Source organism: Columba livia, chromosome 16, assembly GCF_036013475.1.
Source record: "Columba livia isolate bColLiv1 breed racing homer chromosome 16, bColLiv1.pat.W.v2, whole genome shotgun sequence".
NCBI classification, from domain to species: domain Eukaryota; kingdom Metazoa; phylum Chordata; class Aves; order Columbiformes; family Columbidae; genus Columba; species Columba livia.
The window spans coordinates 6,004,429-6,023,737 of NC_088617.1; the positions used below are offsets into that span (position 1 = coordinate 6,004,429).

At 51.9% G+C, this 19,309-nt stretch overlaps 1 protein-coding gene across 1 annotated transcript; it reads right to left on the reverse strand.

The window, feature by feature from the left end:
• Positions 1 to 3,007: 3,007 nt before the first annotated feature.
• On the reverse strand, positions 3,008 to 19,124 carry TM9SF4 (transmembrane 9 superfamily member 4). The gene is made up of 18 exons (XM_065032097.1): positions 18,942 to 19,124; positions 14,138 to 14,251; positions 12,498 to 12,597; positions 11,927 to 12,095; positions 11,717 to 11,846; positions 10,612 to 10,735; positions 9,690 to 9,808; positions 9,444 to 9,555; positions 8,902 to 8,972; positions 8,337 to 8,469; positions 7,712 to 7,793; positions 7,546 to 7,621; positions 7,121 to 7,204; positions 6,744 to 6,919; positions 6,377 to 6,440; positions 5,847 to 5,966; positions 5,243 to 5,332; positions 3,008 to 4,930 (listed from the first exon to the last, which is right to left on the reverse strand). Exons 1-18 carry the CDS (start codon positions 19,029 to 19,031, stop codon positions 4,781 to 4,783), a joined length of 2,004 nt encoding a protein of 667 aa, XP_064888169.1. The 5' UTR covers positions 19,032 to 19,124; the 3' UTR covers positions 3,008 to 4,780.
• Positions 19,125 to 19,309: the final 185 nt, after the last annotated feature.

Consider the following 19,309-nt stretch of genomic DNA (forward strand, 5'->3'; position numbering starts at 1 on the left):
CGCCACGGCAATGCCAAGCTGCCGAGAAATACACCGATCCACACACAGCTTCCTTACAGGGCCGCTACGTCCCGCTCCTCTCCTGTCCCCACCACCATGTCCCTGGTGTCAGCAAACCCCACTCAGGTTCTGCTGTCTCCACCACATCAGGCTCCCCCAGCCTGTGACCTTCTCACTTCATCCCGCTGAGGAACGGGATCCTGGATGAATCCTGCCACAGATTTCAGCCATTCTGGAGCTCCCAGAAAGGAGTTTTCTCCTCCCAAAGCACCCCCTCAGCAGCTCCTGCCTGCCCTGCACCGCAGCTGTCCCCATGTGCTCACAGAGCCCTCGCCACAAGGTGCATTGGGTGGGCACAGAGATGGGTCCAGTAGAAACTGAACCGGTGACCAGAAAACGATACCCAGAAAACAGATCACGTTCTGCTTCTCGCTAATCTACACCACAGGGTTAGCTTGGCTTTTCCACCAAAAGTACATTTGATTTGTTATGTGCACAGCTGGGCTCGCAGAGTCTGCAGCACCTTCCTCGCCGTGTGCTCACAGCTGGAGCAGGGGCTGCAGTCGCCTTTTCCACCAGTGCCCGGACACCAGCACATACAAACAATGTACGTGATGAGGCAGCTCCTCAGTGCTGGGAGATCACAGTGAGAAGGAACGTCACAGGCATTGCAAAACAGAAAGAACAGGAAATTCAGAATACTTTTTAAAAAGTCACTATTGAATAGGTCAGCTCTCCGTTTTCACTTAGGGGAACAATCCTCAACACAAACGTGTCTTGTTAAAAAGCAACCATCCCTCATTTGATCAGCCACCTTCTCCCCATCCATCTCACACACCAGGTCCTTTGACACTGCTATGCAAGTGCACAACAGCTCGGATGCACAAAGTGCTGAGGTGACAAGGGACAGGAGCAGCGTCCAGGGGAACCGCTCATGTTCCAGCCCCACAGCCTGTTCGGTGCGGCTCAGGGACTCCCACTGGAAGGTGCTGCAGAAGCTTCTGGTTATGGGAACCTGCTCCTGGCATCAGCTCTGCCCCAACACCGGCTCTGCCGCCACCACAGCGCTGGCTCCGAAGCCACCACGTCCTGCTGCCAGGCTTTGGGGTCCTGCAGCCCCGGGAGCTGAGGGGACACGAGGGGACACGAGGGTCCCACTGGGGCTGCCATTCCCATCCAGCCTCCCTCCCCGCGGCTGCAGCTGCTGCAGCCAGAAACTTCCCATTGTTAAAGCTCAACTGGTTTTCTAAAAAGACACGTTCTAGCACTTTTACACACAGTGAATAACCTCTTTTAAAGGAGTATTTTGGGGGCTGTAAACAAGGTTTTTAAATGGTAAAAATACTAAGTGCCATTAGGAAATGTCCGTTTTCATCGCTAAAATTAGCTCTTTCATTGTCTTGCGAAATGAAATGCAGATTGAAAGCATTTTTTATAATGAAGTTGTTATTAAAAACTTTGAACTAACTGCCCTGGGTGTCTTCTTGGAGGGGAATGGAGTTTTTATTTAGGTTTTAAGCAAAAACATAAGGCAAGTCAAAGACCTCATTTTCCTACATGAATCCACACAAACCTTTAAGTTTCTTTCAAGCAAAGAATTAGACCCAAATAAAGAACATGGCACCTTGCTGGGGACATAGCGACAACCGATACCACTATACAGAACGTTTGTCAGGCATAACATTCTGGTCACTTGGTTTCACTACAATCACCAGCCCGTGTGGAAGCTTTGCAGGCGAGTCCAGCCCTCCAGACACCCCCACAGTTCCGCTGCCCCGGCTGCATGCCCAGCAGAGCCAGAACCAAACCGAGAGCCGGAGCTGCAACCACTCGCTGACCCCGGCAGCGTTTAGCAGATGAAAAAGGGTGAAGAACATCCTGCGCTTTGGGGAATTGCTGTGCAGCACACGGGTCACCAACTGACAGCTGTCGGCAGTGCTCGGGTACTTCTCTACATAGGATCCTTGTTGCTCTTCATGCAGCTGGTACAAGGTGGCAATTCCTCAGCAGTGCCTTCCCCAGGGCAGAGAGCTATGGGGGACACAGCTATAGGGGGACACGGCTACAGAGGGACACGACACGGCTATGGCAGTGCAGCTTTGCTAGCCCACCAAAAACTGAGGAACAAGTTCAGCCCAGATTTTCCTGTTGGCGGAGATGAAGGCTCCCTTTGCCTTTTTTAATGGGAGAAAGGCCAATTCTGGTGATTCCCAAGTTTTGATTGAAGTGTTTTCCTGCTCTGGTCTCAGCCCCAGCTCAGGGTCACAGCCCTTCAGCAGCCCCAGCACTGGCACAGCCCAAATCCCCGTCCCCAGCCGCGGCTGCGCACCCACCGCTCTGCTGAGCACAGCACCATGAGAAAAGCCAATTCCCCCCGTCCCTGGTTGGCACCATGACGGCCGTTTGCTGCTCTCCTGCCACGCACAGCTCATCAGAAATACCATTTGCTGCTCTCCTACCACGCACAGCCCGGCAGAACCCCCAGTCCTGGGAGAGCTCGAGCTGGAACCAGTGAGGATGGTTCGGCTCCTGCAGCACCAGCACAGACCCACCCAGGGGGGACAGCAGCTCCTTCCCCGCTGCGCTCACCTTGTTCCCCCGCAGATTCATGCAACGCCCCCAGCCCATCCTGCTGCTCCAACCATCAGCGCTATCCACAGCAAACAACATATTGCACACACAAGAGCCGCGCTGCTGAAGCCACCTTCCCGTACAGCACAGGAGAGCAGCACAGCGAGAGATAAATCCATGGGATCAGTGAGAAATGTCTGACCGATGGCATTTTAATTACAATATACTAGAGTATTCAGGACGTGCCACATTGGGACAAACTTGCTGCTCAGTCAAGTTTACCAGGAGAAAAATACCACAAAGAAAACCGCGGTGTATTCCAAGCCCTGCTTCTGACTGACACCACGCACCAAAGACCATGCGGGTGTCACACAGGCTGAGCGTCAGGAAAATGAAATCACAAGGGGTGGTTCAGGAGAACTCAGGAGAGCAGGACAACAGGACAATGGCAGATTTATTTACAATAGGACACAAAGAATACATACATTAATTAAAAATTACAAAGAATACAGAGAAAACCCTTTGGGGAAGGGAGAGAAATCAATGCTGGCTGAGCCTCTCCACTGGGGTGGGGCAAGAAAAACTGAAAACAAAACAAAACAAAAAACACAACCAAAATCTCCGAGCGGGATCTCAAAGCAGAACCGAGGCAGGACTCCATGCACCCCCTGCTCCCTCTGTCCAGCCCCGACTCCTGCCTGGTGAGATTTGGCATTGGGGCGGTTGCAGGAGCTGCCACATGGGGAGGGCAGGACGCCGTGGGGAACACGGCCACGGGAAGAGACGGGTCCTCATGTGGACCTGGTGGAAACTGTCATGGCAACTGGGGTTAAAGGCCCAAAGCCCACGTCAGTGCTGGTGCCAGGGAGGGCTCTGGGTTGGGACCTGTGGCAGCTGCTCATTTGGAGACCTTGCTGCTTGCAAAAAAATAGAAGTTTTTACAGATCTCACAAAAAAAACACCTCTCCCCTGCAGCCCTGACTGAATGCAGCTGGTCTGGGGATGGAAGGAGCCTTTGCTGTGGAGCCTTCTCACTGGTAAACATAATTGAAATAAAAAACTTTAACCTCTTTAAAAAAAGAGCTTCCCATGGGCTGATTCAGGCAGCAAGCCACAGAAAAAGCAGAGCCCACTGCGGAGGAGCCCACATCAGCTTCCCTGAGGGCTTGGACCGTTCTGCAGAGAACAAAACACAGCTCTGGGGTGCACGCTCCTGTTTCCTGGAGGTAGAGACATCTGAGAGGAGCAGAGCAGCACAAGCAGTCGGAGAACCCTGGGGCCGCCAGCTCTGCCCAGCCCCCCCACACCCCTCGAGGAGCTCAGCCCCGACACCAGCAGGTCGCTCAGCACCGAGGCCGCAGCACCGCAGCCTTCCCGGCGCAGGGCTCTGCGCCATCCCGGCGGGAGCAGAGCTATCGGCAGAACAAACGCTCCGAGTTACCTCGCGCATCCTTCCAGTCGTATATTCCAGCACAATCACGCCGCTTCCACCAGAACGTGACATCCCGCTGCACCTTCCGAAAGGGGAAATCCCACCCGCCTGCAGCCCGCGCTGTCCGAGGCCGGAGGGAGGGAGACGCGAGGCTGAGGGCTGCGGTTCTCAGGCTCTCTCAGGGTGAACTGCATGTCGCAGGCTCCGAATGGCACCTCCAGCAATGTGTAAACAAGCCAAAGCCAGGACTCCTGCGGGCAGAGATCCCGCTGGGCGAGCGCTCAGGTTCCTTTTGCCATAGTCAAGCTCCTTCTTCTGTGCAGACATGAAGGCAGGAAAGTAAACCCAGTCTGATATTTGTCTGAAGAGTCTCCCTGAATCCCAGAGCACCCTTGGGGCTGGAAGAAAACATTTTCACAAGCATTTCCACTGTGCTCTCAAATCCATTCATCATCAACATGAAAAAAAAAAAGGATGAATTAGCAAAAAGGGGCTTTACTTATACAGAGGGACATTTCTCTGCTAAAAAACTCCCTCAAATATGGAACAGGATAATAAAGTTAAAACGTAAGGTATCTACAGACCCCTTTTCCCCCCAGAAGTAGCCCAGAATCCATGTACACTGTGCCAAAGTTACATTCCAAAACAAGGAGTTATTTATTTCTCTTGTCGTTCTCCCATGATTTTGTTTCCTCAAAAGAGCTGGAGAAGCCGTCCCCGTTGCTCCCGGGAGGACACGCATTCAGAGGTGTCTATTTCTGCTGGCTCTGTGCATCCTCAGTCTATTTTCACTGCGGCATAGATTTTCCGGACAAACATGTAGGCTGCATAGAAGCCAATGGTGCCAGTGAGGAGCCAGAAGGACAAGACCATAAGGGCGGTGTAGCCGAAGTATAGTAAGGAGGGAATGAACTCAACAATATCCAGCTGAAACAGAAAAAAAAAACCAAAAAAAACCCAAAATCAAGTACAGAAGTAACAAGAGTTGGCTCCCCAAACCTTGGCAAAGGGAAGAAAACCTCCACCCAAGTCATTTTTGCCCAGCTGAAGAGAGATCCCCTTGAAGGGGGGTCAGGGAACACCGCTCAGCAGCAGTAACACCCTCCCTGGGTGAGCTGAGCTGAGCTGCCTGGGTGACACGGGGACAGACAGGAGCAGGTGGGTCTCACCATTTCCCTTCCCAAATCCAACTGTCTCCTCTGGAAAGCTGAGACTTCCATACAGAAGGAATGACAATACCTTGTTCACAAAGTAGAAGATGGCATAGATGAGCACGTAGAAGGCAGATCCTCCAGACACCAGGAAGGTTCTCCACCACCAGCGGTAATCCTGACAGGAAAAAGCCTCAGCATTATCCCAGGGCTTCCTTTTCCTGCCTCGCCGGCTCCGGGAGCTGTGAACTGGCTGGGGCAGGGTGAACACCACCCATTTTCCTTCTAAGGAAAACCACAGTTTGGGGCTGGGCAGCTCTTTTGTCACAGAGGTGTTTCCAAACAAGGAGGATGAAAAGGTGACAGTGAGGCAAAGCCAGGTCGTTATCAGAGCAACCACTAAGAACACGGCTCAGCATTTCATTTTATGCATGGATGGAATGAAATAGTTTCTTTGGGAAGAGGTATCAGTTCAAAATGCTCTGTTCCTAACAGACTTTCTGATATGAAATCACAGTTCCCAGCCTAGCAAATAACCAAGTAGCTGCAATTCTGCATGAAGTCAAGGGGTGGTCAGGAGCAATCAGCTGGGCCACACTGGATTTCTGCCGAGCAGCAGCAATGTCAGCTGTGCTGTTCCAGAAGCAAGTGTGCACCCTCAGCTACTGAACTGACACACGTGGAAATCTCACCTCAGCACAGAGCTGGAAGTACACCATGACAATGCTGATTTGGGAGCACGATACCACCAGGATTATAAACACCAGGAAGAGAAAACCGAAAAGGTAATAGAACTGGTTCTCCCAGATTGCCTGAAACAAAGACACGGCATAAATTTGTTTCCATGCTACTGTGATCAATCAGCAAATGGAAGACTAACTCCTACCAGCCACCCCAAAGAAAAATGAGGGCCCCGCTCCTCGACAGAACATTACAGTAAAGCTTTTCTCTTTCCCACCATCCTTCCCAAGACTGAGGAGTGTCCCTCAGACATCTCCAGGTGTGTGCGGCAAGGGACAGGCTGAGGAGACCCCAGTCCAGCACCCTCTGGAAACACCCCAGGGCCCGAGGGACCCTGCCAACTCCTCTGCAGGGACAGGGGACCCTACCAGCCCCTCCGCAGGGACAGGGGCACGAGGCTGCTCCCACAAAGGCCCCTCCCTTTCCAAAGCTTTGGCATATGAGGAATCCTAGTCAGAAGTGAAGTGGGTTAAATGCTTACACTGAAAATGAAGAACAGTTCAATGAACATCGCTCCAAAAGGCAGAATACCAGCCATGAGAATCCTATAAAGTGAGAAAGAAATCTCATAAGCAGCACAATATAACTTGTCTGGCCATTAGAAGTCCCCTGTAACCACACAGAGCATCCCTAATGAAAGTTCTATAGCTCCAGGTTACTAGAATAAACTTCACACAGTAAATGGCATGGCTGCTCCCCACTGTTGAGCACATACCATGTCTATAAGCACCAGCAAAATTATGGAGATTGTCTCTGGTATGGCATTACTCAAGGAAAGACACCTGCTGTCTGTCAGTGTCCAGAGACCAAGGTTAAGTCACCGTAGTTCCTGGACACCCAGCACTCACCCAACAAATTTGTTCATGTACCACCTCTGCTCCGGAATCTGCCGGGGGATCTGATTTGTCCGCACAGGATTGTCATACGGCTGCTTGCGAAATCCAAAGTAGTAACCCAGGTAGACCAAGGGCAGGGAGATCCCAAACCACATGCAGAGCAAGGCCACCATGGTAGGAAAAGGCACCTGGAATCACACCAAAGGTCACAAACTGAGGCTGCTGACACGGTCACCTGCCGTGGATACTGAGGTCAATGGCCAGACCAGCTCCACAGTCAGCCCCTGCACTGGCACCCACATGTCTACAGTTACTGTGACACTAAGCACGTCCTCAACAGCCCCGTCACCCCCCACCCACCCAGCAGGCTCCAGGATGGTGGTACCTACCGCTCCGGAGGAGTGTTTCCCCCAGATGAAACAGTTCAGGACAAAGCAGATCCCAAAGACGACACCAGGATACAGGGTAGCTGTCTGCAAGAGCAAGCACAGGTTACAAGGAAACACGCGACTCATCAGACAGATGTTTCTCCTTAACGAGTCCATGGCTGGGGTAAAGCCCATGTGGAGGAACCATTGCTTTTGCTACAGCACTGCTGCACAGTGGATGGGCTGCGGGGCAGATCGTGGACAATCCTCTTGCTTTACTGTACAACATGCTCTGGCATTTACCCTTTCACATAAAGCTGCAAGGATTCGATCCACACCAGATCTCTGCCGTACAGCCAGGCTGTGTCCAGCCACCCACGAATACGCATGGAGCATATCCACACATCTTGCCACCCGCAAACCTGGACACACAGAGCAGGACTCACACAAAAGGCTCCCTTCTTCCATCGATGTCCTTTCAGAGTCCGGTACAAGCGGCCAGCAAAGAATCCACCAAAAACCCTGGAGAGAAACAAGCCAAGACAAAGGCAATCAGCTTGTGCTGTTGAGGAGGGGGCGGGCAGGACAGCGCTGCTGCGGGGCAGCACCTACCCCATGAACATGAAGAGGAAGCAGGCGGTCGTCATCAGCGCACCCCGGCTGGAAGGCGACAGCATCCCCAGCATAGCGACAACTGCAGAGGGAAAAAAGGACAGAGAACAGCAGCTCTGAGGGACACGCGCTGGGCAGCAGCGGGAGAGCAGGGCTCGTCCCACGGGCAGAGCACAGCCATCCAGAACCTGCCTTCTGCACAGACCTCGCTTCCTTCAGAGCATCCACAGCCTCCAGCACTGCCCAGAGAGAGGATGCCGCAGCTTTGATCTCAGCTACAGACCAAGCTTTAGCCCCAGTTTCCCCAGAGGCTGGAGCAGCTGCAGCTCAGAAGGCAAGGCATGCATGTGCACAAGTCTCTCCACCTGCTGTCCCACAGGGCACATATCCTGGTAACAGGAAATACAAACACCAAAGGTGCCTTCAGCTGGGAAACGCTGTCTAGGAATTCAGAAATGCTGTGCACAGGCCTATCACCTCAATAAACCCTGCAACAGGAATCAGACTGAATCCCATCTCACTCAGGCCAAGGTGAGCATGGGTTGAAGTCAACAGGAGCTACCAACAGCCCTGAGCATCGTTCCCCTTCTCGTTACAGACACCCTCTGCAACATGTGCCACTTACAGATGACGATCAGGATCATACAGAAGAGCTGAATTCCAGAACCCAGGAGAGAGCTGAGGATCATAGGATACTGCGGAGGCCTGAAGACATCTCCATGCACAAGTTTCCAACCAGATTCCTCCATAGTATCTTCCTGTGGTAACAACAGGAAAAGCAGGTATACAAATACAGTCTGACAATGGAAATGAAGGTCCCACCACAGGCAGCCTAAGACATTAATTTCCTTGTATCCAGTTCTTCTACAGAATTATGTGCCTCTAATTAAACTTCATTCCTCTTGGGCTTAAAGCAGTTCAGATCAGAACTGCCAGTGTCAGGGTACACGTTTATGGAACCATCTGCAGTCACTACTGAGCTCTGAAGACATCTGAGCCAGTGTTCTGCCACCATACAGAGAGCCAAAGGTATCGTGACAGCACATGACAGAACTGTCTCTCCCATCTTCAGGGCTCAGGGCAAAACAGGAGCAAGGAAAAAGATGATACACCCAAGTCTTCAGCCAAGATCCCTCCTCATCTGCGCATCCCCTCACCCACCACTCCTGGCCCCAAAACCAAACACCTACAATGTCATCTTCCTTGTTGTAGTTGGCAATGTCCTTCCGGAGAGTCCGGATGATGATCATGCTGAGAATACCTGAAAACAAGCACAAGCTGAGCTCAGCTCACAGGCTCCTGTGGGGCCACACTGCTCTCAAGCCATGCAGTGACATGGCTCCCACCGACACACAGCCCTGGCCAGTAGAGGAGCCCTCGAGTTACGAGCCACCTCCCCAAACCTTCAGAGAAGACAGAGACAAAATCTCAGGGAGCAGGAAAGGCATGATTCCTGCAGGAATGCCACACCTTGGCTTTCCTGTGGGTTTTCTCCTTAAATACAGACATGTGAGACATGTGTTAACCACCGTTTACTCTCCCAACTACCCCAGTCAGAGAGCAGCAGTGGGTACCAGTCTGAACTCATGGAATCCTGCCTGAATGGGAAGGTTTTCTGTGCTGATGTTCATTTCCTGTCCCTTCTTAATCCTCTCCTCAAGCCGCCTGCAGCCGAAGCTGACAGTTCCCTGCAGATTAACGGTGAAGCCATCCTCACCCCACACAAACTCACCTGAAAGGAAGAAGACAACCACGACCGAGTTAATGATTGAAAACCAATGGATCTGCACATCACTCATGGTCAAGTAGGTGTCCCAGCGAGAAGCCCATTTAATGTCACTTTCCTGAAAGAAGAGAAGTTCCTTCTCACACCGGCACATTCCCAGTATCTTCCACACCCCCTCCTCTGAGCCTGATTGCAGAGCAGGAGCTGCCAGCCGGGGAGGGAACTCTCAGCAGCTTCCCAGTGCACACTCACCTCCCAGTGCACGGAGTAGGTGAAGAGCAGCTGGTTCTCTTTAGAAGGATCTATTTCCTGAGGGGCAGAGCCCGTGGCTTCGGGCAGGGTGCACATACTCTTCTCATCAGCCTTCAAGTCTGAAAGGGAAAACACAGGCTAGATCAGCCCCTCAGCCCTTCCCTGGAGGAAATGCTGCTTCCGTGCATCATCCCGGCCCCAGGTGTCATTTGGGCGCTGTGCCGCGATGACTCCAAAGCTGGTCTTCCAATCTGAAGCGAAGCATCATTAACAAACCCTAAGGAAAGTTCTACATAGGGCTTTCCTTCACTAGAAGGGCAAAAGCCAGAGGCTCTGAAGCCAAGGATCAAGCTCATCAACAAATCCTTTATTCCACATGATATGCTGAGAAACAAGTGCTCTCCAACAGAGCGTGCTGCTGCCCCAAGGGACTTGCAAGGGATGATACACACCGGGAGCAGCTTCCCCTCCAGACACAGGTTCCATGTTGTGCTCACTGAGGTAGGAGTGGTTTTCCCCTACCCATTACTTTTAAGATTCAGTCCCCCCAGAACAGTTCCAAACATTCTGTGGGTCTCTGAACTAGCACGTGGTGTCCCAGTCAGGCAGATCTGGGCCACAAGAAGAGCGAGATGCCATGCATGCTGGATGCTAGATGACCATGCAAGAAAACCCAATTCCCAAGCCCCAATCTTTTTAGATGAATTAATTTTCCATGGATTGCAATTCAAGGACATCTCTCTATTTTTGATACTTTCTTAATAACAAAGGGGGTTATTGTTCTTGTAATTAAAAATCCCCCATTTCTGTGCTCTGAGACAGTAACAGAAGGAACAACTGGCATACTGATACATCAGTGGTGTTCAACTCTCAGCCCCACAAGAGACTCTTCTCCCTTGCTCACTCCCAAAGAGTCTCTCACCTTCAAGTTTAATACTTTGAGGAATCACTTCAAAGCGCACAACTCTGTAGGTTGGCTCCTGGCTCTCTTCCACATCCTCTCTGTGGTAGTAAAGGATGAAGGAGAGGTGGTTGTGCAGGTAGAACTAAAACAGATTGACATTAAATAAACAGTTAGTGCCACAAGGGAGGAATAGGCAAAGTGTAGAAACAACAACTGCAGAAAGCAGCTTTAGCGCAGAAAACTAAAGGCTCCAACTGTCCCCAGGTGGATTGTGCTACAGAGTGAGATCAGGGAGGCACCTCCCAGGGCTAAGAGAACAGGAGAAAAGAACAGAGATGTTGAAAAGGCAACACCTCAACCACTCCAAGCATCAGGGACAATGCTCCAGTCTATTTCTGGCCTGGAAAATATAATGATATCTCACATCTCAACCATGCATTCCATGGCAGCAGAATCACCAAATTTAGGTTGGAAAGACTTGAGTAGCTACAAGCTCGAGTTTCCTGCCTGCTGCTTCTGCCAGACAGACAGACAGACATGACCCAGGCTCTGCTCTAAGCTTGCGCTTTGAAAAGGCTCCTACATTCCCCATTACGCGAACAAAGTCCAGCAGCCCCAGCAGGTTCCTTCACCCCTAAGGACTTGGGCTCAAGCAATCAGAGCTGTGTCTGCAGCTGAATGCTTGAGCATGACAAACAGACACGTCTGTTAAGTCAAACAGCCAACCTTAGCGCAAACAGTTGTGGAAAACATCTGCAGGAACGCACATGCTAAGTTTCCATTTGCAAACTTCAGCAGCTTTTTCTCCAATAAACACCTTTTTTTTCCTCTTTTTTAGGACAAGATGCTCCAAGACCCTCCAAGATTCACCAGCCTTTGGGGTACGTTGCTTTTGTTCTGCTGAGGGGAAACCGCTGCAGGAGTTTGTCCAACAGCAATTCCAAGCTGGGTCCTGGCTATCGCACCCACCAGCCAGCACACAACCCCTCCTCCAACAAGAGACCTCTCTCCTTCTTCCATTCTTTATAAAAGCTTTTTGGTTGTACTCCCATTTCTGACACTCTCTGGTAGAGTTCTAACAGCCTCTGACGGACACCCCTCAGACAGCATCTGGATTCTCTACCTTGTTACCGTCCATAAACCCAAGCCTGTAGCCATGCTCGAACTGCACATCTTTCTCCTTCTTCTTCTCCTCTTCCTCACGATTGGAATAAAACTCCAGGCGTGTTGCCACAGGGAGGTTATCAGCAATGCTGAAAACACAGATTTCAGATCAAATTTGTCCACAACGCAAAATCTCCACTGACACAAACCCGCGCTCAAGATGACTCACAGATGGACGTAGTAATCTTCCCGGATGCGCTCGGCGATCAGCTTGCTCTGCTCCACCGTCAGCGTGACCGGCTTGTTGGGAAGGTTGCACAGAACTTCACATTTCTTCTCCATGTTCATGGAAACCTGGAAAGGTGTATTTACAATTCTGTCCCCCCGAAGAACCTCACCTGGAAAACACAAGATAAGGGCGGGGTAAGAGTCTGCCAACCTCGGCACTGACCCCGTTGCCAGCGGGCAGTGCTCTGTATGGCAGGAACAGCAACAGCAAAGTCTCCTTTGTCACCAAGGATGAGACTGAGGGACAGCCCAGCTATTTTACTGGAGGCATCAAGCACTGTTTCTGAAGCAGGTTACGTGCCCTCCTTCAGGAACGCCATTTCCCCTTTCCAATGTCTGGACATCCCAGTTGGCAAACAGCCAGCACAGAACAAACGAGAGGAAGCAGGTTCTCTGCTCACACTTTATTAGAGATGATATCTGCATTTGCTTCTACTCCTGTAAACACACCCTCGTGCAGCTCCGTGGCAGCCGCTCGGTGCCGGGGAACACACAGCTCGGCAGATACGTACCAAGATTCTCAGCCTTGTACGTGATCTTGGTGGGCTGGCAGAAGGGCAGTGAGTAGTACTCGTACGGCAGCTGCGTCCGTGAGCTGGTGAGCTTCACAGCCTGGAGGAAGAACAGAAGGATTATCCCCAGGAAAGAACTCAGTAGTTTCCTCCCTCTCAGCATCAGCCAGAAGCTGACGCTTACTTCAAGACACTTCCCTTAAAGTCGCTTTTGTTTCCATAAAGTTCACTTTCAGAGGCTGTGAAAAAAGGCGACAGATGTTCCTGGGAGAGCTCCAGCTTTCTTTCCTTTTGCACAATTCCCAGTTGTACAGTCTCTACACTATGATTTAGTAGCAATTCATTCACAAAGAAACGCTTGAAGAAAGAAGTGTGGCAGATTGGTTTCACAAATTTATGACTCAGTGAAGTTCTAAGAAATAGCAAAGAGCCCAAAAGAGATTCAGGAGTCATGTTTCATGCAAGAGTGCAGTTGTTTCCTCAAAAAAACAGTTCATGCCCCACTGGACCTGGAGGTCTGGCCTCCAGCGATACGAAGAGTTGAGCAATTTTTATCTCTGTGAGCCAGAGAGCCATCAGATTGGGAGGACAATGGGCGGTGACAAACCCCAAACATTTCTGGAGAGTTCCCACAAATCACATGGCACAAGGGAAGCATGGAGACATATCACCACAGCCAGAGCCGCAGCGACTCTGAAAACAGGGGCGTTCTGTAAGGCAGCCAAGCTCATTTATTGGAAGAGCACTGGCAAACAGCTGACTTGCCTTATCACTGGAGGAAGCATTTGGCTCCTGAAATCCCTTTGGGAACAGCCACTCCGATACCCTGTGCTGGGAAGCTGGCTGTAGCCACAGGCGAGTCTCATTTGCTTAAAAATAACCCACGTCTGGCAGCCCATGGCCAGAGAGTGTTCGGTTTGTGCTTTGTGGGAGCAGCAAGGCTCGGCAGCCCCACGGGGGCTGGATTTTGCTGAGACAGAGGCCACAGCTTCAGAAAAATAAATGAAATGCTCTATAAATTGCTGATGTCTGGAAATAAAGTCTGGCCTCCTCCTGCACGGGTGAGACTGTTCCATCATTTGCGACCACACAGGAACAGCTCTGAGGGCTGCAGGACCCACAACGCTCAAGAACAAATGCTGCACGTGGGAAGAGCTTATAATGGATTTCACTTGAAGACATAACACGGCAAACTGAGCAGAAGGGAAAACTGAAAAGGTCTGATCCAAACCACTTCTTTGTTTTACCATCCAACCAGCACCTAAAGGCCCACACGCCGTAAGCGCTTATCTCCGATTCAACTTCAACGCTGCAGTGAGAAAGAGGCTCTTTTCCCAGACAGAACAACATCTTGAGGCCTTTTGCGCGATGGCTGAAGGAATTTGGAAGAAGATAACAGAAGCAAGAGAGAGAATCACGTTGGGAAATGCAGGGTAAGATGAGGACAGGGCTGCTCATCCCCAATAACCTACCCCAACGTTGTGGAAAGAGAAAATATCTGACCCTAACATTTTAGTAACAGGAACTCCAAACTTTACTTTCTAGTCCCACTTGGCTTTTACGATATAAAGAAGGAACAAAGTAAAACACAAAAAAACCCAAACCAAACGGACTAACAGCTGCATTTAAGTTCATCCTACCTTTATTTCTACAGGATCATTGTGGTGGAAGTTGATTGGAGCCACACCAGGTACGTAGAACGAGTCTGTACTGTGCAGCAACAACAGCAAGACCAGCACATACCTCGGCCTTTCCTGCAAAAAGGAGAGAAAATATTAAAATGCAACAGAAACATGGAAACAACATTAGAGATGAGCAACTACATGGCAAGTGTTCATCCCAGACGTTGGAAAGGCTACGTTGGAAATACTACATTCAGAAAAGCTCTTCTTAACTGTGTTTTGTGACTCTCACCAAGTCACTTTCCACTCTGTGCGCCTCTGCTGTCAAGAAAACCTTGGCTTTGTTCAACCACAAGACAAATGCACTTCGTCTGTAACACGTTTCAGCTGGCAGGCTGTCATCTGAACTTTCTCTTCCCACCCATCCACCACCTGCATCAGACAACTCTGCGGGTCACCAGAGGAGAGGGACGCGACCGATGCTGGATTTCTGTCAGCTCTGTGTGTCGGGGTGACCCTGCGGCTGCTCACGGGCGGTGCTCACACACCGCTACCTGCAGTTGGTGTAGGGCGAGGGACACCAAACTAACCCTCACCTCACCCACAGGGACGGTCGTGTCACCAGCCTCCTATTCCGCTCTTCTTTCCTCACCCATCTGGGCCACAGCACTGCCCAGTAACCTGGCCAAACAGCCACCTGGGGAACCCAGCCCCGCTCCAGCACGAGCAGGAAGGCTGTGAAATGAAAAACGAGCTTTAAAGAGCATTAGACAGCAGTATCCTGGCCGGATGAGAACATCACCTCTGGTATGATCTTACCAGCTTCAGCTCAGTCTCCCCAGCGCCCTGCTGGGTGTGTGTCCCTCCCTGGGTTTCTTGCCCCCACAGCCCCTTCCTCTTCCTCACCCTGGCTTGTTCTGGGGCTGCCAAGGGACGTTTGGCCCAAACACCAGCAAGGGTCAATAGAGCACCCAGAACTACTGGCACTGAGCAGGACGGAGAAAGAAAAAGTTTTATCAGGGTTTTTTAAACCTAAGATGTATTTAACATGCAAATGCTAGGAATCCACATAAAATGCATTAGTACTAAACTAACTTTTTTGCTTACAAGGAAGATTTTCAGATCTATTCTAAGTACAACTTAATGCCTTTAGAGACAAAAAGCCTCACCAGGAAAGCAGCTGGGAAGCAATCTTTTTAAAACAGCCTGGACTTCAATATTGATCTACCTTGAAACAATGTGGGGTTTGTTTTCGGTGCTTCACTAAATTCTGCCTTCTCTGATCTCATAAGAGCACCTGTGACTCTCTGGCTGGGCAGGAAAGGCACTGGAAGGAAAACACTCTTGTGCATGACACTCCACAGCACCCAGCGACCCGCAGCAATTACCTCGCTTCGTTTGTCACTGAAGTACCAGACACACACAGCACAATATTTCTTAATTAAAACCAAAGACCAACAGTGAAATCCTTGCACCAAAGAGCTTCCAAGGTGATGAGATTAGGACAGAACTTTGGAAGGTGTTCAGGAGACATGCAAGCGTGTTGAAGATGAAATTTTTGATGACAACTTTGGCAGAAATTGGGCTCTTTGCATACAGATGATGATGACTCAGGCAGCACCAGGCAACGGAACAGACAGGAGGGGGACTGTGGAAAACCTTGCCAGGAAAAAAATATTTGGTAGCAAGAACTGGGACCACTGCTGTGCAACAGGTGGGGAGCTCTGGAAGTGAAATTTGGAAGAAATGCCCCACACAGGTTCCTAACCCGGCTGAAGCCAACAGCCTCTCCTGTCAGGATCTTTGCTTCCGCATTGACAAATGTGCCTCGTCTTCTCCAAACAAAGCAGCAGCTTAGCAGGGACACCACAGACACGTGCACAACATCTGGCCAGGCAACCACCTCATTTGGGAGACACCTGCAAGCTCCGTTATCTCCCATGCAAGGTCAGAGCTCGCAGGATGGAGCCCTGGCGAGGCAGACTTAGCAGGCAGGAGACATCGCCTTCCTCGCCTTTACCAACTACTTACATTTCAAAACATAGGCACAAAAAGAAAAAAATCTCTCCGATGACAATCTTGAATCATCCGACGAAGCAACAAGTCACACAACAAACATGCACAGCTCCAAACTGAGAAAAAAAGCACAGCTCCAAACTGAGAAAGACATTGAAGTGCTGGAGCGGGTCCAGAGAAGAGCAACACGACTGGTGAAGGGACTTGAACACAAGACCTATGGGGAGAGGCTGAGGGAGCTGGGGTTGTTTAGTCTGGAGAAGAGGAGGCTTAGAGGTGAGCTCAGCACTCTCTAGAACTACCTGAAGGGAAGTTATAGCCAGGTGGGGATTGCTCTCTTCTCCCAGGCAGTCAGCAACAGGACAAGGGGGCATGGGCTTAAACTCTACCAGGGGAAATTTAGGCTGGATATTAGGAAGAAATTCTTTACAGAGAGAGTGGTCAGGCATTGGAATGGCTGCCCAGGGAGGTGCTGGACTCACCGTCCCTGGAGGTTTTTAAACTGAGATTGGACATGGCACTTAGTGCCATGATCTAGTAAACGGACTGGAGTTGGACCAAGGGTTGGACTCGATGATCTCTGAGGTCTTTTCCAACCCAGTCGATTCTGTGATTCTGTGAAAACGAGTCGCATGTAGACAAAGTAACTCAGACTGATGAAGCCTTATTATTTTACCGCATGCAGACACACACTTGCGAGAGACTCTTTCTTAGGAGAACATGACCTCAATGAGAGCGGTAACTGCAGCCCCTCCTGCCCCTGTCCCCACATCCCAGCACCCGGTGAGAAGCAGCACGCGTGCCCAAGTGATCTACCGTGCAAAAAGCACAACTCTTTCTCTCAAAAAATCAAACAAACAAATTTCAAATGTCACGGCACATCCCTGCCCAGGTTCCTGGCAAGGGTTTTCTACAGACTGACAACATGGAGAAGCCTTTGAGCAGCAGTAATGTCAAGCATTCTGCTGGTACCATATCTAGGCTGGTTTAGGTCTTACAGTTTCATCATCCACATCCAAACTTAAGAACACAATGTAGTATTTGCTCAAAGGCAGGACAAGGAAGTAGGAAGCACCAACGATGGATATCGTGTGATTGAGACACAGGGAAGGGCAAGAGGGACATCAAACAGCCATAACCGAGAGCATTTAACTTTCGAAGAAACACAGGGAAAGCACAACCCCTGTAGTGGCATTTGTTCCGCCAGGCTCACACAGCCCTGGTGTCCTGTTCCACCCACCAAAACTTTTTAATGTGGTGACAGGGAGGAAAGACATAACCCAGGATTTCAAGGGAAGAAAAAATATCCACACATAACAGGGCAAACTGAAGCTCTCTCTCCCATGTAATGTTTATTCTGCTCTCCAGCATGTTAGCAGGACATGCACGGTGCTAACAGCACCTGCTCCTCAGCCCCTCTGAGCTGCCAGCCCGACACTCACCCCCTTTTTGGGGGCTGCCTCGTTAGATGCTCTTGACAACCAGACAAACTCCTCTTTATTGCAGCTCTGCCCAGCTCAGCCTTGCACCCTGAGGAGTCTCTGCTGCCTTTCCAAAGGAGATAAGTGCTGCATTCCCATTGACCCCAGGGAGCTCCCCTGCCAGCAGGCTGGCTGTCAGCGGCTCCTCTGCCTTTCCGAACAGAGAAAGCTACAGGAAAATCACCAGCAGGACCATTTCAGCTCTCAAAGCAGCTCAGACTCTCCCTCCTCCCCGCTCTGGAGACAGCCAGCAGAGTATGAAGATGCTCTAAAGCAAAATAAATTGGAAATTCTGCTCTCCAATCTCCCTTCCAGCTTCTGCCGATCTTTATGCCACAAAACTCACCTCACCCCCCACCCCAGCCAACAGCAACCTTTGTATCAGCACACATCATTTATTCATGCAGCCGTTCTTACAACACATCAAATAAGTGTCTTCCTGTGAAAGCAAAGAGGAAAACCCATTTTTCTACCACAGGACTTCAGGCAGATAATGTCTCAGCAGCTCATTTTCTCCTCTGTGAGGTAGCCCTGATGCTCATCTACCCTCACAAACTCCCACCAGAAACACCTTCAGCTCTCCAAGGACTCAAGGAACTACTTGATAATAACAGAGACACCAAGGCATGGGGAGGTGACTATGAGCGCCCTGAGCTCATAACTGCTACCAAACACCTGTGAAAACCACACGAAACGCAACAGGCTCTTTCCTTGGCATCAGCATCTGTTTCGGGCCAGCGTTTCCCTTCGAGAGAACGGCACGGTGAGGGAATGGACAAGGAACGGGAACGGGGAAGGGAAAGCAGCCGGTGTTGCTAATACCGGGAGTGCCCGGAGCCCCTGCTCAGGCTGCGGCCGTGCCCCCCGCAGAGCCCCGAGCCGGCGTCCCTCCTTCCCCGGCACCGCAGGGAACCGGGCAAACAGAGCCGCTGGTGCCGGCGGGGCCGGGCCGGCCCGTTCGCTCCGCCGGGCCCGCGGGCACCGAGCGGCGGCCCAAGTGCTGCCCCGCCCCGCCCGCCGACACCGCCCAGGCCGTGGCGACACGCCGGGGACACGCGGGACGGGGTCACGGCCTCAGGCGGAAGCCGGGAGCCTCCCCCGACCGGCGGTCGGGGTCGGCGCAGCCCGCGGGGCCGGGGCGAGGGCGACGAGGGGGGCGCGGGGGCCGGCGGGGTAGGCCCGACCCGGAGCGGTAGGCGTCCCGCAGCAGCGCCGATCCCGGGCCGCGCCGCCCGCCCGGGCTGGGCCGAGGAGGAGTCGGGCAGGACGCGGGGCCGCTGCGGGGCCGGACCAGGCCCTGGCGGCCCCCGGGCCGCCGCACTCACCATCACCGCCGACGCCGCCATCTTGGATCCACGTGTCGCGGCAGACGTCAGCGGAAGCGGCGCGCGGTTGGCTGCGGGGCTTATCGCCATGGCGACAGCGGCCCCAGCGGGCCGGGCCGGACAGCGGAGCGCCGTGCTGCCGGTGCAGGCGGCGCCGAGGCCGGGCCGAGCCGAGATTAGCTCAGCCCTGCTGCCGGGTGGGGCGGGGCCGCCGCTCCGGTCCCCAGCGTGTCTCCGGCCCCGCGGAGCCAACCAGGGAGGGGGCGGCTCGCGCCTCCATCTTTGCTGAGGGCAGCGGCCTTCCTGCCGTGGGCAGGAGCGAGTGCGTGGGCGCCATGTTTGGTGAGGGCGGCAGGTCCAGGAGGCCC